Source organism: Loxodonta africana, chromosome 11 (genome assembly GCF_030014295.1).
Source record: "Loxodonta africana isolate mLoxAfr1 chromosome 11, mLoxAfr1.hap2, whole genome shotgun sequence".
NCBI classification, from domain to species: domain Eukaryota; kingdom Metazoa; phylum Chordata; class Mammalia; order Proboscidea; family Elephantidae; genus Loxodonta; species Loxodonta africana.
Genome location: NC_087352.1, coordinates 1,154,877 through 1,180,571, shown reverse-complemented (window position 1 = coordinate 1,180,571; position 25,695 = coordinate 1,154,877). Strand labels below are relative to the sequence as shown.

The 25,695-nt window shown below is 37.8% G+C and overlaps 1 protein-coding gene across 6 annotated transcripts; it reads left to right on the top strand.

Annotated features, from left to right (window-relative positions):
• The first annotated feature begins 3 nt into the window (after window positions 1-3).
• On the top strand, window positions 4-24,727 carry ZNF146 (zinc finger protein 146). Of its 6 annotated transcripts, none has more exons than XM_064293286.1 (5): window positions 4-134; window positions 10,635-10,713; window positions 18,984-19,082; window positions 21,525-21,570; window positions 22,182-24,727. In XM_064293286.1, exon 5 carries the CDS (start codon window positions 22,310-22,312, stop codon window positions 23,186-23,188), a length of 879 nt encoding a protein of 292 aa, XP_064149356.1. In that variant the 5' UTR covers window positions 4-134; window positions 10,635-10,713; window positions 18,984-19,082; window positions 21,525-21,570; window positions 22,182-22,309; the 3' UTR covers window positions 23,189-24,727. The 6 variants fall into 6 exon arrangements, with proteins under 6 accessions (XP_064149356.1, XP_064149352.1, XP_023397225.1 ...); XM_064293282.1 differs by having other exon boundaries at window positions 21,522-21,570; XM_023541457.2 differs by having other exon boundaries at window positions 51-134; window positions 10,638-10,713; window positions 21,522-24,727.
• The last annotated feature ends 968 nt before the right edge of the window (window positions 24,728-25,695 follow it).

Genomic DNA, 25,695 nt, shown 5'->3' with positions numbered 1-25,695 from the left:
GGGCCGAGTCGCGGAGACTCCTGGGAGTGCTCGCTCCCTTTCCGAGTGCGCAAGCGCAGCGCGGCGAGTGGACATTTTGGTCTTTGTCCGCGGGTCAGTCCGGCCCCTGGGTCCACGTGGCGCGAAAGTAGGAGGTGGGACCTGGGCGTCTTGGTCCGGCCGGGCCGGGGAGGCTGAAGGGGAGGATTCCCGAGCTGGAGGGGCGCGGTGCGGGAGTGAGGGTGGGTTTAAGAGTCTCGGGCCTGTGTGTGGGGCGAGGGAGGAGGCCTCTGAGGAGGCTCCAGCGTGCGTGACCCTGAGTTGGCCCCCAAGTTTGACCGGATGTTTGGGGTTGTTAAGTGAATTGAGAGATTGTGGGTGCAGGATTGTGTGTGGCCGCGCGTAAGAGGCAGATGTGGGAGACAAGCACTGAGGTAATGACCTCTTAGCCTCACTTCCCTTGTCGAAAGTGCTGATATTTATAACGGTCCATCTTCCCGGAGCATCTATTTTACTTGAAGATTTGGAGGGGGGAAAAAAAGCTAAGTGGTAAATAACTTAAAAACCGATTTTTATATAAAAACGCATTTCTTATTTATGGGGGCAGAAAGCAAATAACCGTGATGTACTTTTTAAAAAAATATTTTCAAAGGAACTTTTTGTTATAGGATGCCTGCTTCAGACTGTCTGAAATCCCCTAATCTTTGGGATATTTTAATAAGGCTCCTAGCTTAAATATTAGCTTTACACTTCGAGGAGCAGTGTCAAAGTGCAGAAAGCCCAGGATTTGGGAGTTAAGATGTTGCGGTTCTAGGTCAGGCACAGTTACCTCATTTTCTGAAAAAATCTTAATTGTTACAATGTTTATCCATGAGTCTGGACAGATTTAGAAATCCTAACTCCTAATTGACTGGAGGTGTTCCCAGGCCACATGGATTTTATGAAGTAATGGAGAAAATTATTTCTTTCTGCAAAGATGCTTTTTCTAAGGAATTCATCCACAGTCATCCTTTACATAATTTTAAATAATAGAGTTAAGTAAAGACCAAATTAATATATAGCAACTAATAGCCTTCAAATATACGAACGACCAGTTAGAAGCCTTAATAGAAGAAAACTGCTACTTAAAGTAGCAACAACAAAAAGATAAAACGTTGAGGAATAAACTTAAATGTACAAAACTATCAAAAAAGACTTTAAAATAAATTATTACTAAGGGGCATGACCTAGAGATAAATTAACAAATGCATCATTTTTTCAATAGGAAGCCATCAAGGAACTGTGTTCAGACTTAAGTTTATTAACTTAAGTGACCTTAGTAAAAATGTCTACAGGTTTTTTTCTTCTGGAATTAGGCATATTGATTTTGTAGTTCACATGGTAAGACAGACAACTTAGAATAGCCAGTAAAATTCTGAAGAAACCAGTTGGGCTGTAGGAAGGGGGAAGCCTCGCCAGAATATTTTTTAAAATATAAAGCTCAAAGATTAAAACAGTAATGGTATTGGTGTGCACAAAGCCTATAAAGGGCAATTTGCCAATATCTATAATAACTATTTTTGACCCAGCTCTCCCATTTATCCTACAGATGTACCTGCATGCATGAAGTGACATGGGCATGCTCACTGCAGCAGTGTCTGGCATAGGAAAAGACTAGAAACAATTCAGGCCCATCAGTAGGAAATTGGCTTGATAAAATATGGTATATCTATACAACAGAACAATTCTCAGCTGTACAAAAGAATGAGGAGGGAATTGTTTACTGGCACCAAAACGACCTCAACAAAGAATTGTTAAGTAGAAAAATAATCTATCTAGAATGGTTTGTAGAGAATATTTCATTTGGAGTAAGGGAGAGAAATAGGAATATTTATTTGTATTTCCATTATAAACTCAAAAGATTCACAAGAAACTAATAAAAGTGGCTATCTGTTGGGCACAGGGTGCTGGGATACTTGGCAAAGGTGAATAACTTCTTATGTGTGTGTGTGTGTTTTTTTTTTTTAAGACTGCTTGTGTTAGCTCTGCCACTTTGTACCTGGTAACCTGAGGCAGATACTTAAACCTTGTATGTCAGTTTCTTATATTAATACGTATAGAGATAATAATTGCATCTGACTCATAGGTTGGTTTTGCAGATCAAGGAGTTGATGAAAAATGTCTGTTCAAGACCTTTCTCCATTTTTTTGATTAAGTTGTTTGCCTTTTGTTCATCGAGAGACGGTTTTAACATTAGTAAGTGGCACAGTGGTTAAGTGCTCAGTTGCTAACAGAAAGGTTATCAGTTTGAACCCACCAGCCACTCCACAGGAGAAAGATGTGGTGGTCTGCTTCCGTAAAAACTACAGCCCTGGAAACCCTGTGGGGCAGGCAGTTCTGCTCTGTCCTGTAGGATCGCTGTGAGTCAGTATCGACTCGATGGCAATGGGTTTCGTTTGGTTTTGGTTTTTAACATCAATAAGATAATCCTTGGCCAAATTAGTAATTTCTTCAGGACTTGCAAAGTGACGATTTTCTAGTTTTTTATTCCTTCTATATTTATTTCATATCTCGAATTGTGTCAAGTTTTCCCTGGCCTTTTTTAAGTTTTCTTTCTTATGGTCATATTATCACAGTGTTAGCCAGTGGACATTCCTTCAAGCCTGATGCTGCCTCCTTTCGACTTGACATCAGTTATCTCTGAAAGGTTCTTTACACTCTTACCTTGCACCTTCTCTCCCAGACCTGGAATTGGCCAAGATATGGGCGTCAGGCGGTCTCACTGCCCCAGGCGTAATGTTCTGAGGCCATTTCACTGGCAGAGCTAGGATTTAAAAAAAATCGAATTCATATTAACATTTCCAATTTAAATGGTACAGTACTTTTACATAACACCTTAGATCTTAGTGGAGGTCTCCTTGGGTGGTGCAAACAGTTAAGCACAAAACTACTAGCAGAAGGTTGTTGGTTTGAACCCACCCACAGGCCCCTTGGGAGACAGCCCTGGCGACCAGTTTCTGAAAGGTCACAGCTTTGAAAACCCTGTGGAGCCATTCTATTCTGCACACACGTGTGGCTGCCTCGAGTCGGAACTCGACAATAACAACATAGTAAAACCATAAAGATACTGAATCATCTTAAAAATTACTTTATAGCTGTTTTTGTCCTTAGAATTCATCCCACTAAAGAGTGCAGTCCAAGTTCTGTTCTGAAGTCATTTGAAATAAATCTTTTGAGGAATTATGTTATGAGGTTAATGTACAGTTGGTTTCATTTGTTTTCAAGTTAAGGGATTGCTTTTTAAGAATAAGTAATGCATTTATGGAAACCCTGGTGGTGTAGTGGTTAAGAGCTTGGCTGCTAGCCAAAAGGTGAGCAGTTCAAATCCACTGGGTGCTCCTTGGAAACTCTATGGGGCAGTTTTACTCTGTCCTGAAGGGTCGCTATGAGTCGGAATCAACTCAACAGCACTGTATGGTAATGCATTTGTAAATTCAGAAACCATCTCATCTCATTCTGCCCTCCCTCCCCTCCAATCCCATTCTTCTTTGCCCCATATGAGCTTAGTTTCTTGTTTATCTTTCAAATAGGTTTTTTGTTTTGGCCAGTAATGTATATTTATCTTTCCTATCCCTCACCCTCTTTAAGTAAAAAATAATGTACTGTATACACTTCTCTGTACCTCACTTTCTTCATTTAACTTTTTTTAAAAATAAATTGTGGTAAAATATAGGTAACATAAAATTTGCCATTTTAACCATTACACTCATCACCACTATTTATTTCAAAACTTTTTCATCACCCAAAATAGAAACTCTGTACCCATTAAGCAATAGGCCCCCCAGCCCATAGCCTCTAAATGGCTTTCTGTCTCTATGCATTTATTTATTCCAGATATTTCATATGTATGGGATCACACAATATTTGTTCTTTTGTGTCTGGATTATTCTACTTAGCATTATGTTTTCAAGGTTCATGGTGTACCCTGAAGGTCACCCTTCCTAGTCATTATCTTAATTTTAATAGTGTAAATAATATGCCATTGTGTGGATGTACTGTAGTTGATTCACTCGGTCTGCTGTTGGACATCTGGATTGTTTCCCGTTATTTGCCAACATTGCAGTAAAGAGTAGTTTTTTATGTGTTGTTTTGTTCGTATGCAGGAGTATCTCTAAAGTAGATTCCTGCAAGTGGCATTGCCCAAAGGGTAAGTATTTGCACTCCTCCCGGCAATATGCAAGAGTGCCCTTTCTCCCGGAACCTCACTGTCAGAGTGTAGGGTTGGATATTTGATTTTTTTGTTAAAGGGATAAGTGGGAATTGGTATCTCAATGTAGATTTAATTTACATTCCTTTTTATGAGTGATGTTGCATATCCCTTCATATGTTTAGAGGCTGCATGTATTTATCTGGAACCTGATCATATCCTTCCCACGTTTTTCTGTGGCGTTCTTTTCTCCTTTTAGGATTTATTTATACATTGGAAAGGGCAGCCCTCTGTGAAATGAGGTGCAAATTTTTTTCAAGTTTTAATTATGTTTTGACATTGTCTACAGTGGTTGTTTCTTTTTTAAAACCATGCAGAATCAGGAGGTTTTTATTTTTATGTAGTCAGATTTATCAGTCTTTTTATTTTTGGCTTCATGGTCAGAAAGCCTTCCCACTCCAAGTTTTAACAGTGTTTTCTTCTTACAAGGTTATAGTTTTTGTAGAGTGTCATTATCACATATCTTTAACCCATTTAGAGTTTATCCTGGTGTATGCTATCAGGTATTTATCTACGTTTTTCTTTTTCCAATTGTCTGCCCAGTTCTTCCAATACTGTTTATTAAAGTTTTATTTTTACTATCTCGAGATGTCACTTTTATTCTATGTTAAATTTCTATAGATCCTTTGAGTCTGATTTTAGACTTTAAATTCTCATTCATCTTTCAGTCTATTTTATTTTATTTTAAATAACTGGTACAGCTAGTCCCTTATTGCCCATCTTTTTTAGTTTTTGGAGCTATTCTTATTTATTCTTCTATATAAACTTTAGAACCGTCTTGTCTGATTCGGAAAAAAATATTTGGTATTTATTGGGATTGCATTAAATTTATAAAGTTAGGAAGAAAATCTTTATGATGTTAAATATTTCTATGTAAATACATGATATGCATTTTATTTGTTATAGTTTCCTTTTAGGTCCTTCTGGAGTGTTTAAAATTTTTCTTTTTATTGGCTTTAAGCACTTAAATTTATTCCTAGGTATTTATCTTTTATGTTGCTTTAACGAATGGAGCCATTGTTCCCATTATATCTTCAGATTGGTGGTGGTTTTTGATCTATATGAAGGTGATTGATTTCTATATATTTCATTCCTTGCTAAGTTACTGAGTTCTCCTATTACTGATAATTATATAACTGAGACAGTAGGCATCTTTGTCTTTTTCCAGAATTTAAGAGAAAAATGAAAATGGCACTTACCTGTGCCATCGGGCACGAAATACCTCACGAATGCACATTTTACATTGTTTGCACCCTGAACACTCACTTGAATATCCTGAATCCTGGACACCGTACCTTCCCTACGACACAGGAAATAGTGAATGTACTTACAAGCCTTATCTTGCTGTACAGCAGCCAGGAAACACGTAGGTTTCACAAAGTCACCCCCTCTGGGGTGCATCCCTTCTAAGAACGCCTCGCCTTTCAATGCTGCAACATGGCGCCACCAGCTTGCGTGCTTTGTACGTAGCGACGCAAGCACTGCCCCCACGTCACCATGTCTTAAAGTGGTGCTAACGCCAGCCAATACACCTCCGGAAGTAGAAAACGTACCCGGCGCTGATGTGTGCCGTTAGTCACCATGGGTTAAATTGAGAGGTGCAGTTAAGTCTTACTAGTGCATGTGTTTATTTCTAGCATTTGTTTTGGTTTCTGTTTTATGGAAGTGGTTCCTATGGCGTTAGATTCATAAATATTCAGAGCTGTTAGATCTTTCTGAATTATTTAGCACTAAGTGCCCTTCTTTGTCTTGTTTAATACTCTGAGTTTAGTTTTTACCTAGTGCAATGATTATGGTCATTATAAAGGTTTGCATTTGACAGGTGTTTCTTTGCCCAACGTTTTTGTATTTTACCTTTCCAAATCACTTTGTCTTATGTGTGTTCTTTTATGGGCAGCATCCTGTTGAGATTTGCTTTGTATGCTAATTAGAAATTATTTACATTCATTAGCCCATTTTTATTTATTAATGTTTTCATCTCTTGATAATGTTTTTGTGTACTAGTCTGAAAATTATTTTTTAATAGCCAATTTTTTATTTGTTATATTAATAGCCTATTTTCACTCATTGATATGGCCAAATATGTTTGGGTTTAGATTTGTCATCATATTAAACATTTATTGATGACATCTGTAGTTCTTTTAATTTATAGTCTTTCACTATGTAATTTGTTTTTTCTTCACTTTGATGATAGTTCTCTTATTTAGGAAAGTTTGTATTTTTGTTCTATAGTTACCAGTATAGTAAAACTGTATCACTTAGTCCTCCTCTCTCTATAAACAGTGGCTGTTCGTTCCCTACCACCAGCAACAATTTAGTTTCTGCATTCTTCTTCCCTTTCTTCTCTCCCACCATCTAAGTAGAAGGTCAGTGAAAAAGAGGAAGACTCTCAATGGGGTGGATTGACACAGTTGCTGCAACTATGGGCTGAACATGGCAACGATTGTGAGGGTGCTGCAGGACTGGGCAGTGTTTCCTTCAGTTGTACATAGGGCCTCTGTGAGTCGGAATTGACTCGACTGTACCTAAGAGCACCACCACCATCTAATTTTAGTGCTTCTTTTGGACTCAAATATGCTTCAGCTTCTTCCTTTCTCAGCTTTAGATAATATCCTTTTTTTCTCAGCAAATCCTATGGAGCAGTCTGGATGCTAATTATACTTTCTACTTTCTCTCCTATTCTCCCACTTGTTAGTTGTGCCGTTTGTATATTGTCAGAGCCTATAATATTTACCTATATTCTGTCACTCTGATTCCCACCTTTTTCATCTTATTTCTGTAGGTCCCTGGGTGGCACAAACAGTATGCCCTCAGCTACTAACTGAAAGAAAGGTTGGCAGTTCAAACCCACCCAGTGGCACCATGGAAGAAAGGCCTGGCCATCTGCTTCTGTAAAGATTGACAGGCAAGAAAACCTTAGGGAGCTCAATTCTATTATGTAACACATGGGTTCGTGCTATGAGTTGGAACTTTCTTGTTGGCGATGGGTTTGGTGTTTTTTTTTTTCCCCTGAAATTTTAGTTCTACAGTTAAGTATTTTTAGTGCTCACCACTGGTTCTTATGCCAGTGTCTTCAGATAATTTTCTGAAACTTCTCCTCCTGTGGATTCCTTGACTGATATGAAATCGCCAAGTAACATCTTTTATAATTATTATCTTGTAGATGTTGCTCCACTGTCTTTCAGTGTTGAATATCGCTCCGAAGAATTCTGATTGTGCTTTGATTCTCTTTTCCTTATAGGAGACTTGGTCTTTTTGCCTGAATTTCCAAATAATTCTTTCTTTATATTTAAAGGGTGAAAGTTTTATAGAGTAAGTTGAATATTCTGGGTTGGTTTACCCAGGGACATGTGCCTTTTCAATATGCAGGTTCAAATTATCTTTTGTTTTCAGAACGTGTTCTTGAACTAGTTTTAAATACTCTGCATCATTATTTATGTTCCTATTCAGAACCTCCAATTGTACATATGTTGACTTTCCTTTAACTGTGTCCTCTGTGTATATCACTTTGTATTGCTTTCTCTTTTCTTTTTCTCTTATTTGTTTATTTTTTGGTTTTGGTTTTCTTTTTTCTGTTCTCTGTGTCCCTTACTGTATTAACTGTAGTTTTTGTGTTCCCTTGTGCTTCCTATAATTTAGTCTTTGTTTCTGAAATGATTTTGCTTTTTCTTAGATTTGTTTCCTGTCTTCTGCCTGTTCCTATTTTATATTCTTCTGTTGTTTGGCCATTCCATCCTTTTGAGTGACTGTTTCTTTGTTCAGTTCTCTGTTTCCCTTTTGTACTGTCCTTTTTATAGCTTTGATGACTTTTAAGTTATTGTGTTTTGTATTCTCAGTTCATTTTGTTATGTTGTGTTTTAGTTTGCATCTGAGTTTATTTAACTGTTGGACCATTATGTTGCTCATTTTCACAGTTTTTCTTATCCTTGTATGAATGCAGAAAAATTATTTTTGTGTTACTTACGTTTGTATGAGATAGATATTCTCAGACAAGTACTGGGAAAAGGGAGAGTTAGTAGCATTCTGTACTTTAAAGCTCAAGTACTTCTTTCTAGCAAAGGACTTAAACGTGGCTCTCTGTAAACCCTTCCTTCTCACGGCGTTTGACCCTAACCTGGTTGAGGCAGCTTTCTACCTTCAGCCCTGTGTTTCCTATAATTCTTCACAGTTATAGGATGATACACTCACTTTTAGAAGTTGCTAAATCTGGCACCTTCTCCCAAGTGCTTTTCTAGCCTACTCTGTCTGCTTCCGCCTACAGAGCTTTTCTGCTTAACCTAGGTCCTGTTTTCGGTAGTTCCTTCTCAGGGCAAAGGCTTTCTAATCTTAACTGAAATATTAGCTGGAGATTTTTGAACTCTCCCAAGTTCTTGGAATCTCCCTCAACAGTCCCAGTTTTTTCTGAGGCCCCTTTGCGACTTCTGTACATGCCTCCTATTTGGTAAAGTATAGGGATTTTTATGTCATAGTTTTGTTGTTTATTATTTGATGCAGTTATGACAGTTGTCACTCAGAATGGGTCCCTCAGTTTTTTTTTATTGCTAGTTATTTCTGAGTTCTGTTTCCGCAAAGACTTGTCACGATCATTTGGTCTTGGTTGCTGCCCTCACCACACTGCTATGGTTCCTGTACTAGCTATGCTCTTTTGGGTGTTTTGGGCTACACTTACACATATTTTGGGGTTAATATGTTTTTTCTCTACTAGTCTCACAAAAGATATGAATTGGCTGGGGTCCCGCCCATCATTCCTGTTTCTTTGTGTGGTTTTCAGGAGAAGGGCTTGAAAGGTTGAAAACTAAGCAGCCACTGGCTCCTGCTGAAACCTTTCCTTGCCTCTCTGACTGTTGGCTTCAGGGATTCTGCCCTTGGCCATCTTCTCATGTTATATGTGCTCTCTGTGGGCAGTCACGGTTCTGTTCCATGTCTTTATGATGTATATTCTGTGATACTCTGATGACTGACAGATTACCATTTCCATTCTAGGCCTATCCTGAGCTCTTGATCTGTATACCCAGCTGCCTGCTGGATGTTTAAACCTGTGTCTTCCTCAGAAACCTGACACTCTGAATATCCAAGATCTCAAACTGATCTCCCTCCTCCTTGCAGGCTGCCTCCAGCCACCTCACCCTCTCGTGTTTCCTCTCTTGTGTACATTGCTGTTTAAATCAGCCTCTAAACCTAGCTCTGCCATGCCCAAGTTCCGACTGGTGACAGAGCTCTTCCAACACACCAAGCAGATAATATGTGTGCGGTTTGCATGAGTAGTAACCTTTATGTGATTTCAGATTTAGCGATAAGTTGGGATAGTACAGAGGTGTTCCATATACCTTTTCCCCAATTCATCAAACATTTATATTTTGCTCTTTTGCCTTATTTTTCCTTTCTCTTTCTCCGCATTATGTGGGTGTGTTTCTGTGTGATTTTTTTTTTTCCCTGAACGACTTGGAAGTTGCAGACACGCCCCCTTGTCCATAAATATTTCAGCATGCATTTCCTAAGAACACAAACGTTCTCTTTTCATAATCACAATAAAAACCAAAAATCAAACCCATTGTTGATCAGTTGATTCCAATGCATAGCAACCCTAAAGGACAGAGTAGAATTGCCCCATAGGGTTTCCAAGGAGTGGCTGGTGGAATCGAACTGCCAACCTTTTGGTTAGCAGCTGAGCTCTTAACCACTGTACCACCAAGGCCAGAAAATTTATCATCGATAATTATCTAAAGTCCATATTCAGATTTTTTCAGTTGTCTCAATAGTGTCATTTAGAGATTTTTAAAAGTTTTTTGAATGAATGGGTACACATATATTTACAAGATATTTCTTATAGTTTAATCTGAGTGTGATGTAAACAAGGTAAGTACTAGGACATTAGGAAAAACTTTTGTTTCTAAATCCTGAATACTGTCAGAGCAACTTCTTACATACTATACCCAGGCAGCTTAGTTCTGATAGGTGTATGTTGCTGTAGTCAAAGGTCTGAGTATTAAATTCAACAGTTGAAATCCATTTAGGAACCTGTGCGGGAGTGTGGTGCTATAGAGAATAGCAACCAGCCACGTAGGGTACGAATAGCTTCCCTACGTTATTGAAATTCTGAACGTAAATTTCCTTCTTTTGCCCCATTTCTGAAATATGTGGAGACTGTAAATAGTTTAGAGTGTACTCTTCAAATGCAGAGCTCAAGTAGTCCTAGTCCCTTTGCCTCCAAGGTGGTGTGTGTTCCAGCCTCTAAGGCAAAGGATTATTACTTTGTTCTTTTTCACGGGCCTGCTCCCTTTTGCATTTCTGGAAACTGCACCTTCCTCATCCTTCAGAAGGCCTGGAGGTCCCAGGGCTCAGCCTGGGTGCTAGGATGGTGCTTTATCACCAGCATTAACGTTCTAGTGCTGTGTCATTTCCCCAACAGCAGGTAATAAAGTGACACTCTGTTGAAGCAAGAAGACGAGCCTGGATGGTGGAGAAAGAAGCGGACAGAGTCTGTCCAGGTGAGTGAGTGACAACCAGTGAGGTCAGAATTCAGTCAGCATTGACTCCTCTGAAATGTTTTTTAAGGGCATTTTCTTACAGGCCGTAGTCTTGGAGTATCAGTTGGCATGAATTTTTCCGTTTCAGTACTCTACTTTTTTTTCATCCGAATCTAGAGGGTCTGGTGCCACTTATTTCTGCTCTGAGGGTCAACACTTCATACTTCATTTGTGCTGCCTCTGTTGTGATTGACTCTCTTTCCTCAATACCCTCAGTCTCATATCCCCCTGTGGGTATAGACTCCATTCCTAATGTATTGTCTCTGTATATCTAAAGCCTTCACATATTTTTTGACAGTTCTGTTCCTTTTCATTACTTACCGTTTTCTCTCTTTCACTGGTCAGATGCCTCAGAGTTACATTTTACACCTGCAGTCATACTTCTGTTGTCTTCTTACGCACGTCCCCCCAGCAGGCGCCTTTTTCTCTCTGGCACCCCGTGTACTTCTGCCAGAAGTTCCTGGCTTAAAAACCAGTGCTGCCTCTGCTGCTGTTTGTGTGTGTGTGTGTGTATTTATGAGTATGTTTGTTTGTTTTTTAATATATCAACTTGTAAAACTTTCTGAACACCACGGTGTATACTGAAAAGTGTCTTCTCCTCTCCGACCCTTAGGTCTATAGTTACTTTTTAAAGATGTGGTCACCATAAGAGTTTCACATGTGTCCCTCTTGAGATAGTGTTTGAATAAATCAGGATGTATTATATACCTGTGCTGTAAATATGCACATATATGCCTTCCATTTTTCTTTTGATGTAGATGGTGATATATTATACATTCTATCATATACATAGTTTTTTTTCCTTGGAGAGCATTCTCTACTGATGCATTATTTAATAAGTCTCTTATAAATGAACATTGATGTTACTTCTAGGCTTGTTATTGAAGATACAAGTATATATCCTTGTTTATATTGCTTTGCAGAGATGTGCAGATATAAGTACGTGGTAATTTACTCTTAATTGGAAGTGATGGGTCAAAGTTATGTTTGTTCATAAACTTGATAGAAATAGGTTCATTGCTCTCAATAGCAGTAAACCAGTTTATGTTTCCATCAACATGGGATATTCATATATATTAAACAACTGTTTATTGAATGATACTATTCAGCACCTTCAGTATTGGGGGAATGCCAGCCATCAAAACAGTTAAAAAAATGGCTCCCTCCTGGAGTCTGTATTCTAGTTGGGGAAGACAGACTATAAATAAGTAAAAAATATCTTCTATCTTATATTCTGTATGTGCTATGGAAAAAAAATAAAGCAAGGAAAATAGACATAGAGAGAGTCAATTGGGATTATAATTTTAAATAAGTTGGTCAGAAAGGTCTCGCTAAGAATGTACATTTGAATAAAGATTTGAAGGATGTGAGAGAGTGAGGCATTCAGCCAGAAAGAACAAAAAAATACAACAGCCCTAAAACTGGAGCCTGCTGTCGCGTTCAAGGAATAGTGATCAGAGTAGTGGTCTAGAGCAGAGTGAGCAAAAGGGAATAAGAGCAGTTTTGGTTAGGTAACAGGCCAGATCATCTAGGATGCTCTAGAACATTGTAAAAGCTTTGGCTTTATTTTGCATGAATTGGGAGATCATTAGAGGTTTTGACCAGCAGAGTGATAAGATCAGAATTACGTTTTGAAGGAATATTCTGGCTGCTCTCTAGGGAATAAGGCATAGGGGGCCGAGGCAAGGAGATCAGCTGGAGACTGTTGAAGTGTCCAGGTGAAAAAGCGGCTGTGGTTGAGCTAGTGAGAAATAGTCAGATTTTTAAGATATCTTAAAGGAGTGGTTAACAGGATTGGCTGACTGAATGGATTTTGAGAAGAAAAAGGAGTCATTCAGATCAAGGTTTTGGTTTGAATAACTGGAAGAGAATGTACTGAGATTGGCAGGCTATGGGCATATTGGTATAGGTCAGAAGTTTTGGACTTGTTAATTGTCATATGTCTATCGATCACCTAAGTGTACATGCAAGTAGGCAGTTGGATATGCAGCTCAGAAGTTTGGAGAGATAAAAAGTTGTGGCCTTTTCTGTCCTGCTGTGAGGAGCCCTAGTGGCGCAGTGATTAAGTACTTGGCTACTGACTGATAGGTCAGCAGTTTGAATCCTCCAGCCACTCCACAGGAGAAGGATGTGACAGTCTGCTTCCATAAAGATTTACAGCCTTGGAAATCCTATGGGCCAGTTCTACCCTTTTCTGTGGGGTTGCCGTGAGTCAGAATTGACGGTGGTGGGTTGGCTTGGGTTTGATTAGTGCTGCTATCTGCTGTACGTGCTCTTGTATTCCAGGATGGTATCCTGTGCATTTTCTTGCTCAGGCCTATAGTCCCTACCAAACAGTGATGCTCGTAGTTCCAGCAAATGGTAGCTCTGGTGGTACAGTGGTTAGCTCAGTTGCTAACTGAAAAATTCGTAGTTTAAACCCACCAGTGGCTCCACGGAAGAGAAGACCTGGTGATGTCCCCTTGTAAAGATTACAGCCTAGGAAACCCCATGGGGTATTTCTGCTCTGTCACATAGGGTCACTGTGAGTCAGAATCGACTCGATGGCACACAACAGCAGCAACGCCACAATAGGTCCTACCAACTATCCTTCAGCCAGCCTACATTCCTGGATTCCATTGTTGCAAATGAGGAGCTGGTGTTTTGGCCCTTGAAGGATATGATTCATGTTTTTGGAGACCACTGGGCTTAAGGACTCGGTCTTAGAACAGCCACAGTGGCTGTCCTGGTTGGAAACTCTTGATTGGCAAACTGCATCCTGTCTCCTGCATTGTATTCTGTTAGTTCAAAGTTGATCCTGATCCTGAGTTATAGCCTATTACTTGCTAATTAACCACATAACTGTAAGTACAGTTTGTGAGTTCTGTGAGATGTTGCAGCAAATTACTGAACACAACGGGGCAAGGAAGAAAGCTGACGTGAGGGGGTGTGGTTAGTGTCAAATATGATGGAGTGGTACAGCAGCTTGGAGAAGTTGGAAATCTGGGGCATATTTAACCTCTGTCTCATGGGAACCAGTTTTGTGCTGATTCTTATTAAATACATTATCTACTCAGATACAGAAGGAAGTTGAGAGAGCAGACACACAGTTTCATATCAAAGTGATTGCAGGAGAAGGAAGGGATGTTTACAGGCGGTAGTTAAACTGCAAATATTCTTAACATCAATTTCTAGCCTAACGCAAATCTCTTATTCCTGAAACAGTTTGACTAAGACAGTATTTCTAAAGTGAAAATACAAACATTCTTGATGTATGGGTTTAGTGATAGATTGCAGGCTGAGTCAAGCTTCATTGGAGTCTTTGAAATGTAAAATCAAGGAAAGAGTGAAGATTAAGTCAGCTCTAAAACTGAGGTCTTCTGAAAGGTAAACATTATCCATCTAGCTAAGGAGGAGCAAGATAGGGCCTGAGAATTCACTGAGTGAATTCCCTGAAAGCAGTCAAGATAGGTTTATTTTCATAAGTTAAAGCCCAAATTTCATAACTTTTTGTATTATAGATGGTCAGGGCTTTTACAGCTGCAGGCTGCCTCCTTATTTTAACAAAGTTAGTCTCTACTTAGTTACCAGTTTACAGAGAACTAGCAGAAATACACTGGAAAAATCCTGATGAGTAGTAATTAATTTGGGAGTCAGGATAGGGAACCGCTTAACTGTATTTAACGTTATTGTGAATTCTTACCTTTTTTTGATGAACAAGGAACCTTTTCTGGGGCCAGATGTGTAAACATTCTTAACAGGCACTGAGTAAATCTTTCTCCAGGTTACAAATTCTGGCTTTTATTTTTCAAGCAGCAAACTTTGACAAAAGGCTGAACGATTTCTTCAGAAAAGTAGAAATGAAAGTCTTAGTTTAATTCAGAATGGAGTTTTAAGTTTAGGTCAGAAGTCACCTAATTCAGATACGCCAGCACCTCAGAGTCTAAAATTCACATACACACATCTTAGAAGAAAGGGTGTGTTTATTTTATGTCTGAATTACCCGGCTGGGAATTCTCTCGCACTTCTGTTTGATTGATGCTGTGATGATCTCTGATCTTGCTTTATGTTTCTGTTTCCTAGTCTTTTGCTCTTGTCTTTCTTTACCTTCTCATATTCCTAATGGAGGTGACTCCTAATATCCTGCATTCTGCCTTTTCTTACTCCTTTTGTAAATTAATTCCTGGGAAGAACTCATGCATTTTGAAGTTAGAAGTAACTCTTCCAGTTGATGTTAGAAATAGCAGTACGTGGTATCTGTGTGTGTGTATTCCTTCTCTGACACACACTCTAAACTTTAAGTATCCTCTCTGCCACCAACTACAAACGCAGTTTTTCTTCCTCTGACCGTAACCACCGGAGCTAAGTCAAATCTCACAAGTTAAAGGGCATAGCCCCTCCAGTTCACCAACCTGGCCAAGACTTCAGATTCCAGCTGTAAACTTGGGGCTTTCCAGGCCCCCTCACTTCTGACCTACTGGCCACAAATTTGGTTCTGTAATTTGCTAGAATGACTCAAAAAACTCAGGAAAGTGCTATACTTACAACTACAGTTTTATTTTAAAGGATATAAATCAAGACCAGCATGAAGAAGAGATGCCTAGGGTGGGGTCTGGGAGAATCTCCAAGGTCGTGTTTCCATGTCCCAGAAAGGGACGTGTCACCCTCCCAAGCATGTCACCAACCAGGAATCTCACTCATGCTTCAATGTTCAGAGATTTTATTGGTGTCTCATTATGTGAGCATGATTGATTGAATCATTGCCCAAATGGTTAAACTCAGCCTTTAGCTTGATGGACCTTTCTGTCATGGGCAGCTTCCACCCAAAAGTCACCTTGTTAGCATAACAAAGATTCCAGTCACTCTGGAAATTGCAAGGGTTTAACCAGGGACAAAGACCACATTCTTTGGGTAAAGTGTATCAAGCACAAGTATCAATTCTTACTTTGGTATGTCCAGTCTTAACTATCTTGCTGGTCTTAATTTTCTCTGTTTACAGGATGGACAGCTGTCTGACTGATTTCATTCTCATAGTGTCAGACTGCAGTCGTTAACATTCTACCCAAATTAGAAATTTTATTCCAGAATTTTCAAGTTCACAGAGATCACCTCAGACCCGTTTCATATTATGTCTGGATTCTTTCTTTTCTCATGGTTCTTGTGATATGGTCAGTCAAGCTTTTAAAAACATATATTTAATTCTGCTCTAGAGAGAACACATGAACAATAAGAATATGAACATATCTTCTGTATATGGAATTATTTAATCTTTGTCTTTGATTATGAAATGATCTACTTATGCAGGGCCTACTTATCATTTAAACTTGAATTCGGTTTTCATTAAAGTGTTCCTTTTATTGATCTCCATTTCCCCTTTGATCTTCTGATCTTCTATGCTCCCTCATGTCTTCCATGGAAACTCAAAAGTCCTCAATAAATATTGTCTTACATGTTTTTATACTTTGATGTTTGGAGTTTATGTTATAAACTTGTTGAAAGGAAGACTCATATTTTTTGTCCGCAGTTTTGAGTACCCCTGAGGTGCTTGTTAAATATAAATTGTTGTATGGAGAGATTGTTCTTTATTGATTCTTTTTCTCAAATTTTTTTCTTACAAACTTTTTCAAACATAAAAAAATGGAAAGAGTAGCACAATGATCGCTTACATACCTACCACGTAGATTTAACAACAATATTTTGCCGTGCTTGTTTATGTGTGTATGTTTGTATATCCGTGTGTATTGTGTGTGTGTTTAACGTCATGACACTTCACTCATAAAAAATTGTTTTTTCTGAAAATAATGACATCCTTCTACATAGTCAAAATATCATCACATCTTAGAAGATTAACCATAATCCCTAATATATCTAGTCCGTATTCAGATTTCTCCAGTTGTCCCCAAAATATCTTTATAACTTCTTTTTAAAATGCCAGGGTCCAATCAATGTTCAAATTTTGTGTTTGACTGTTGTCCTTTTTAGTCTTTTTTTAAATCTGGAAGTGTCCTCCCTCACCCTTTTTTTCTCCTGTGGTACTGCCCCAGTATTTTTAAAATATCTACTCTCCACTATGTAAAGCAAAGAGTAGATGTTAGTCCAGTCTAGCATATCAGGATACAGTTAATATGTTAAGGCTTAACTACATACAAATTGAGTTAAAAAATATTTAGTATAAAACATTTTAGAAAAAGTTGAATTTGATTGTGATGAAAAGTTTTGGAAAAGGGGTTTGTATCTAAGAGACAAGACTGGAGAGGTCTTTAAAAATATGTTACTGGTATTACTAGAGCTGCTTCCAGGAGGACCTGTAGATTTCCAAAATGTTAAAAGATGGAGGGGGTCAGGTTAAGCCAAGGAAGGACATGAGGAACATATGCATAATTATAGCTCATTACATACTTCACACACTTGGCAGGGTCTTCCTCAGGTCCTGTGAACTTAACTTCTGTTTAGAATGTTCTTCCCCCAGGTGTTTGTAAGGCTTTCTCACTTCTTTAGATCTTGACACAAACCTTGCCTTCTATTCTACCCAAAATTGAAACTCTTTACCCCTCCCCTAATTTGTTTCTATAGCACTTTATTATTTGCTAACGAACTATATGCTTTATTTATTATTTGTTATTTCTGTCTCTGTACTAGAATGTAAATACCAGGAGGTGGGAAATTTTCATCAATTTTGTTCAATACTGTTTATCCCTGGTGCCTAGAACAGTGCCAGGCACAAAGTAAGCAGACAAAAGTATATTGAATAAATAGATGAGAAATACTTTATTGAGCAGCAGTTCTCAAACTTTTTGTTCTCTCTTTTTAAAAATCAACATCATTATCAAGATACAGTTCATACACCATAAAACTCCTCATCTTTTAAAGTGGTTTTTAGTATATTCACAAAGTTGTGCAACCATCACCACTAATTCCAGAGTATTTTAATTACCCCAGAAAGAAACCCTAGACCTGTATCCATTAACAGTCACTTTTATAATATTAAAAATTGAGGATCCCAAAGAGCTTTGGTTTATGTGGGTTATAGCAATATTACTGAATTTGAAATTGATTTTTAAAAACATTATTTAAAAAAATAACAATAAATATGAAAACTTAAATAACATTTTTTAATAAAATTAACTTTTCCAAAATAAGAAAAATTTAGAGGAATGGCATTGTTTTGCAGATTTCTTTAATGTCTGGCTTAATAGACAGCTGAATTCTCATTTCTATCGTTTTGGTTGAAGTACCTGAAAAAAATTTGGCCTCGCAGATACATAGTTAGGAAAGGGAGAAGTATGTTAGTAGCTTTTTCAGATAATTGTGGATGTTCTTTGATACTACACTAATACTTGACAAGTGGTAGTTTCTTCAAGATAACTGCAATGTAGAATTTGAAACCATATCAAAGACTTTTTCATACTCTTACATAAAATCCATTGGTCTGTCTTAAACTTTGAATAGATCTCTTACCCATGCATGATTTTATAATATGCATTGTTTATTTGGAAAATATCGTTTCCCTGAGTTATGCAGATATTCTAAAGTTAACATATTTCATTATACAATATTTTAAAAATCATATTAATATCACCACCAATCTTATTAGAAAAGCCTTAAGTATTGGCAAGCTATCTGTCTCATGGTGGAGTATACAGGTTTTCCAAAATTTTAGTTTTTGCTTGAAAACTTAAATTTTATCAATGCCAACTTATACTGTCAAGTTATTTTCCTTAAAGTGATAGGCTCACTTCAATACTGTTTGAAGAATGTGTCTGCCAAATAATACCCAAGTCTCAATAACCATGGTTTGTAACTCCTTCTTTTTTGAGTAAAAATGATGTTCCATGAAAAAAGTGACTAATTTAGCTCACAACTTAAATAATTGCCCAAATGCTTTTCCTTGAGACAACTGTTGTGCTTTGGTATACAGGAGAAGTATATATACACTAAAATTATATTTTTATGCATGTGTTTTTTACTTTTCATGGAATTGATACCTATCACAATGCTGTTGCTTGGTTTTCTGTGTTTAGCACAGATTCCCTTGGACTTTCCTCAGAATGACAAAGCTTTCTCATTACTAGTTTCCAGTTTGTTAAATGCATTGGGAAATCTATTGCAATTTTTTCACCCTGGAGGTATTTACTCCTGGAATTTTTGTCACCCTGCTTTAATCTTGTCTGGCCATTCTCTAACCTCATAGCTCTTATCTTGGGACTTTTGATTACCATTATCATGGAAACTTTCTTCTTTTTTCCCTACAGAGTGTGGGTTTCTTGGATCCTGTATCGACTGGCTTTTCTGTCTACTAATTTTGGTGAAGCACATTTTCCAGTAGTATCCTGAGAAAAGTGCAGTTTGAGGTAAATTTTTGAGCATTTACATACCTAAAAAATGCCTTTGTTTGACTCTTCCATTAGACTGATAGACTAGGTTTAGGATTTTTTCCTCAGGATTTTGTCTTCCAGCTTCCCATGTTTCTGTTGAGAAATTTAATGTCATTCTGGTTGCCTTTTTTTTTTTTAATATACATATTTTTTCCTTCTGAAAACATTTGTGACCTCCTTTCTATTTTGAAATTTCACAGTCGTGTGTCTAGGATCTTTTATCATTCATTGTGCAGGGTACCAAGTGGGCCAAAACAAGGTACCTGATATGCCTGAGTTTGCTGGAAGGAGGCAGTATAATCCTGCAGGGAGGAAATCCTGTTATTGGTGAATGATAATACAGTTTACCTTATCTTACTGTTTTTTTCCTCTCATATTCTAAATTTCTAAAGGAACTTCTTCTTTCTGCTTCTTTTTACAAAATGGAACAGATAACTTTGGGAATAAAAAGAAGCAACATAAACCAGGTTCCTATGAGGCAGAGGTCAAGTATATCCCTGGTTTCCAACTTCTCCATTATTTCTGACACCAGTGGCTCCCCCCATGTCACTCCTTTTCTCTAATTTGCTGTCATGGTCATGGATTATACTTACAGTTTTGTGGTTTATTAGGGTAGTAATAGGATACAGTTAGAAGTAACAGGATACAACATAGGTTCAATGTCAGGAAGAGGTACACGTATAAGGTCTGGAGAGGTCCTTGAAGCATAGAGCACGTCCCTCCCCCATATCAACCAGGGCAGCTCTTGGCCAGGATAGCACTTGGAGCAGAAATGTCCCCCCTGCTGATGCAACTCATGACAGTTACCTTGTCAGTTAGGAGACAGACCTTCAGAGATAGTCAATGATTTAGGAAATTCCGTAAATTTTTTTTTTTTTTTTTGCAAGAACCAAAGGCAGAAAGCCACACAAGGGAACTCATTGTACCATGAAAACATTATTATCATTTCACTGATAAACTGTCTTCTCCTAACTGTCTACGATTGGTTTTAGGGTTTTGTTGTTATTTGCTGTACCTGGTCTTTATGTCCTCAGAGTTTCTTTTTTTTTTCCCCTTAGTTTTGATCTGTCATATTAGTAGGGTTCCTCAGATGTGTGGGGGACATTAGCTGCCCGGTCATATTTAAGAATGATTTAGTAAAAGGCGATTGTAAGTTCTTGTGTGCCTAGGTGCTTCTAGTCATCTGGTAGGCTTCAGTGGATGACAAGAAAAATGTCTCATGAACTCAGGGTCTCCTCCTTGTAGAAGGATTATATTGCCTTACTCTAGCAACTCCAGCATGGAAAGGTCCTTTGTTTTGGCCAGTGAAATACCAATACAAGTGACAAGTGTTATTTCTTGAGGGTTATCCTAATTAGATTTTTCTGGGCCTCTCAGTTTCTCCAGAGAAGGCACCTCCTCCCATCTCCTTCTCACAGGCATATACTCTTGGTTGTCAACATTTTTCAGCCTCAACTGCAGAAAGGTGCTGAAGGTCCCACCATAATATATTTAAATTTAATTCCATTTATTTCAGGATAGTGCCTCTCCTTTGTCATATCATTTGCTTGGTGTCCCTGAGGTTCATTGATTAAATTTCTACAAAGAATAAACTTACCATTTCACACAAAGGACTGGGAGGGTGTGGAGGTCCAACTGTTCTACTTTCTTTCCATCCCCCCATCCTTCATCCCTTCTTTTGAGGCACTTGATCCCTCCCCTCCATTTCCTGAGTCTTTTATTTCGCAACACAAATCAGCTTGTTTGTCATTGGCATTCTCTTCTGCAGGTACTTTTACATTATTTGAACTTCCTCAGTTCTGCTGTGTTGAAAATCTTCCATATATGTTCCATCCTCAAAAATTTTGTTTAATATCTATTGTATACTAATGCCTCCTAATACATTCTTTTTTTCTTAATTATTATTAAATTTTTTTTTTAATTATTATTTTCTCCTTTGCTGTCATTTTAATGGAATTCTGGGAGGAGGCAGTTGATTATTGCTCTTTCTAGGCATCTCAGGTGGACTGTCTCAGTTTTATGTGGTCATCTTTTTATCCTATTTGTTAACTCCTCATTATTATGCTCAGTTGCTGTTATCTGAAATGGAGAGGTTATTTTTCAAGCATAATCTAAGCTTTATAGACCCATGAATTTTAATTTTCTAGCCACATATTCTTCACAAAATTTCCTCTCAAAATGTAATTGGAGAGATTGGTTATGAAAATCCTCTCATATGGGGGAGAATGGCTACCACAGTTAATCCTATAAAAGCATAGTCTGAAATGTTATTGCTAGTACAGTAATGGAAAAATGCACAAATAATAGTTATAATAACATTAAGCTAACATTTGAGTGCTTACCCTTGCCAGCCATGTTCCTAAGCACTTTATACATTAACTCCTTTAAATGATGATTCTTTGTCCTCTATTTTAGAAGAAGTCTGAGAAGAAGATGAGCAGGTAGAGGTGACAAGACTTGGGAGGCAAGTTGCATCCATCTCCAGTAAAGTACAGACTGAGGAAAAAGGCATGAATACACGAAAATTAGAAAAATACTTCCTTTGATCTCATACTTTATTTTTTTTAAGGTGACTCCTCTTTGAATTCGTCTAGAAAGTTTGAAACACAATTTAGACCTACCTTAATCATGAGGGGTACTGTGTAGCAGAGAATCAGTTTAATTAGTTTAGAAATTTCTCTGCCACAGTTCACCCCTTATAGTAATAAACCCCTTTAACTTTAAATCAGTGTGGAAATGCCTTCAGTTAAAAAAATTTGAACCCCATCTGATACCTGAGTACTAATACTGGAGAACACCCTACGAATTTACTGAATGTGAGAAAACTTGGGCTCACGTGTCACATCTCATTAAATGTACAAGCCATGCTGGAGAGAAACCTTGTGGTTCTAAGAAATATTGAAGAACCTTTAGCTAGATGACAGATCTCACTGAACAGAAAGAAATTCTTAATTAGAAGAAATCAGTAAGTGTAAGAAAAGTTCATTGAGTATTAGATAATTTATACTGAAGAAAAACTTTTGTACTGAACATGATAAAGTTTTTACTCGAATCTCTTCCTTTTTCATTTGAAAGATTATACAGGAGAGAAGCTCTGTAAATGTAAGAAATGTGGAAGAACCTTCTGCTGAAAGTAAATCCTTATTCATCAAAAAATTCATATTGGAGAGAAACCTTGTGAATGTGGGAAAGCTTCCATTCAGATGTCAAACCTTAGTCAGGAGAGAATTTATAGTGGGGGGAACCCCTTTGCCTGTAAAGTATGTGGGAAAGTCTTCAGCCACAAATCAAATCTTACTGCACATGAGCATTTTCATACTAGAGAGAAACCTTTTGAATGTAATGAATGTGGGAAAACCTTCAGCCAAAAGCAGTATGTCATTAAACATCAGAATACTCATACTGGAGAAAAGCTTTTTGAATGTAATGAATGTGGGAAATCCTTCAGCCAGAAGGAGAACCTCCTCACCCATCAGAAAATTCACACTGGAGAGAAACCTTTTGAGTGTAAAGATTGTGGGAAAGCTTTCATTCAGAAGTCTAACCTTATCAGACACCAGAGAACTCACACAGGAGAGAAGCCTTTTGTGTGTAAGGAGTGTGGGAAGACCTTCAGTGGCAAATCAAACCTTACAGAGCATGAGAAAATTCATATTGGAGAGAAACCCTTTAAATGTAATGAATGTGGAACAGCTTTTGGTCAAAAGAAGTACCTCATAAAGCATCAAAACATTCACACTGGAGAGAAACCCTATGAATGTAATGAATGTGGAAAAGCTTTCTCTCAACGCACATCACTTATTGTACATGTGAGAATTCATTCAGGTGATAAACCTTATGAATGCAATGTATGTGGAAAAGCCTTCTCTCAAAGCTCCTCTCTTACTGTGCATGTGAGAAGCCATACTGGTGAGAAACCCTATGGTTGTAATGAATGTGGGAAAGCCTTCTCTCAGTTCTCAACACTTGCTCTACATTTGAGAATACACACAGGTAAGAAGCCTTATCAATGTAGTGAATGTGGGAAAGCTTTCAGCCAGAAGTCACACCACATTAGACACCAGAAAATTCATACTCATTAAAAACCCTTGAGAATGGGGAAAGCTTTTGTCAGGAATTTACACCTCATAGCACATCAGAAATAATCATTCTGAAGCAAACTACCACAAATGAGGGAAACTTTAACAAAGCTAAAAACTTATTGGACACCAGAAGTCATACTGAAGAGAGCAACATTTGTGTGTAAAAAGACTATGTCCAACAGAAACCTACAGTAAAAAGCAGAGGTAATACTGAAACTTGAGAAGCATTTCCATTAAAATTGGGAATAAGAAACAGATGCCTGTTATCATCATTGCTATCAGCATAGATCTGGAGATCCTCACCAACTAATAAAGAAAATAAGTTACACGTATGGGAAAGGAAGAGCGAAAGTTCTGAGGTGACACCATCTACGTGTAATATAAAGCTCTTGTATTGATGCAGCAGAACAGAGGAACACCCAGAAGCAGACCTGTGCATTAATTATAATTTGGAAATGATAGAAATGGCATCAGGAAGTGAGGTGATGAGACTTTAAAACATGGTTTCTCTAGGAGGAAAAATAGAGCATAAACAAAAGTTAATTCCAAAGGGATTAAAAACAGGAATATGGAAAAGCTATATATAAAAATCATGACCTTGGGAGTAGGGAGGCATTCTGTATAACAAATCCAAAAAAACCTAGCAATTCTACTCTGAGTATGTATACTCAGGAAATACATACCAGGATATTTACTGTGGCATGGTTTATAGTATCCCAAAATTGAAAGCAACCTAAATGCCCTTTAGGAATGAAATAGAAAATGCTTACGGTGAAATAATGTATCTGTAAAATGCAACAAGATTTATGTGTATTAACAGAAGAAGACCTCAAAATTCATGTTGAGGGAGAAAATTAAATTGCAGAGTGATGCATATAGTGGAGTGACATTTTTGTAAATTTGAAAACTTTTCTCACAAAATTCAGTGCTATATATTGATAATGGATAAATATATGTAAATATTTAAAAAATGGAAGGATACCAACGAAACTCTTGATAATGGTTGCCTGTGAAGAGTGGTTAAAGAAAGGCAGTAAGTGTGGGAGGTGGAATGGGGACTCGCTAAAGGGGGCTTCAGCTTTATATATAAACACCCATTTCTCTTAAAAATGGAAAAAAGATGAAAATGAAGAAAGACTAACTATATAAAGATAGTGGTTATTTCTGGATTGTGGTATATGGATACCTTGTCTTATTTTTTGTACTTTTCTGTATTTTTAAAATTTCACAAGAGATGGGGTTGGATGGGAAAGCTGTATCTGTAGAAATAATGTTATAATGGATTCATTCTCAATCAAATACTAAACTTTTTATAAAAGTATTTCTAAAACTTTATCAATAATGAGTGGATGGACTTGTTCCTTATGTAATATGAAATTATCTATTTTATTAAAAATGATAGCATAATACAAATCTGTTTTAATTTATTGTAATGTAACGGTATACAGTTTATGGTCTCTGTCTTCACATTTCTAACACTGCAACATATGTGGAATTACAATTTTTAAGAACTTTTCATTAAATAAGGATACATGCACATGCTTCATTTATCTCTTTTAGATAAATTGATTCTGAAATGTCAGTTTTCCTGTCCTGTAAATTTCCATGAGGTGAGCATATGCACTAAACATAAAAAGTTTGTCATATTTTTAGAAAGAAAATCATGTAACTTCACAGACATCCACAAATCATTAAGTTAAATACCAGCACCTAGATCTCTTATTCTCATTGATTTGACGGGTACACCTTTTTTGTTTGTTTTGCAGATAAGGAGAGAATGGAATGAGGGTGAGAAAACTGGCCCAGACCCTGGACAGAATTCTCTTGTTTAAAACGAATCTTTTATCAAATATTTTTTTGATCCCTCATCATAGTGTAGCTTGATATAGAGTGTTATCCAATAATACTGTCAGCAGTATAAAGCATTAAAAAACAAAAAAACAAAAAAAACTCATGCCCTGTCAGGGATCACAATAGAGGGTCCTGGACAGACCTGGAGAAAAATGTAGAGCAGAATTCAAACTCAAACACACAAAAGAAGACCAGACTTACTGGCCTGACAGAGTGGAGAAACCCCAAGTATGACCCCTGGACAACCTTTAACTCACTCCTGAGGTTCACCCTTCAACCAAAAATTAGAAGGGCCTATAAAACAATAACTCGTCATTCAGCCAGGTGTACAAGACTGAATGGGCACACCCAGTCCAGGGGCAAGGATGAGAAGGCAGGAGGGGACAGGAAGCTGCACGAATGGAAATGGGGAACCCAAGGGTGGGAAGGGGAGAGTGTTGACACATCACAGGATTAGTAACTGTCTTAGTCATTTAGTGCTGCTGTAATACCACAAGTGGATGGCTTTAAAAAATTTATTCTCTCGCGGTGTAGGAGTCTAGAAGTCCAAATTCATGGTGCCAGCTCCAGGGGAAGGCTTTCTCTGTCAGCTCTGGGGAAAGGTCCTAGTCATCAATTTTCTCCTGGTGTAGAAGCTTGTAAGTGCAGGGACCCCG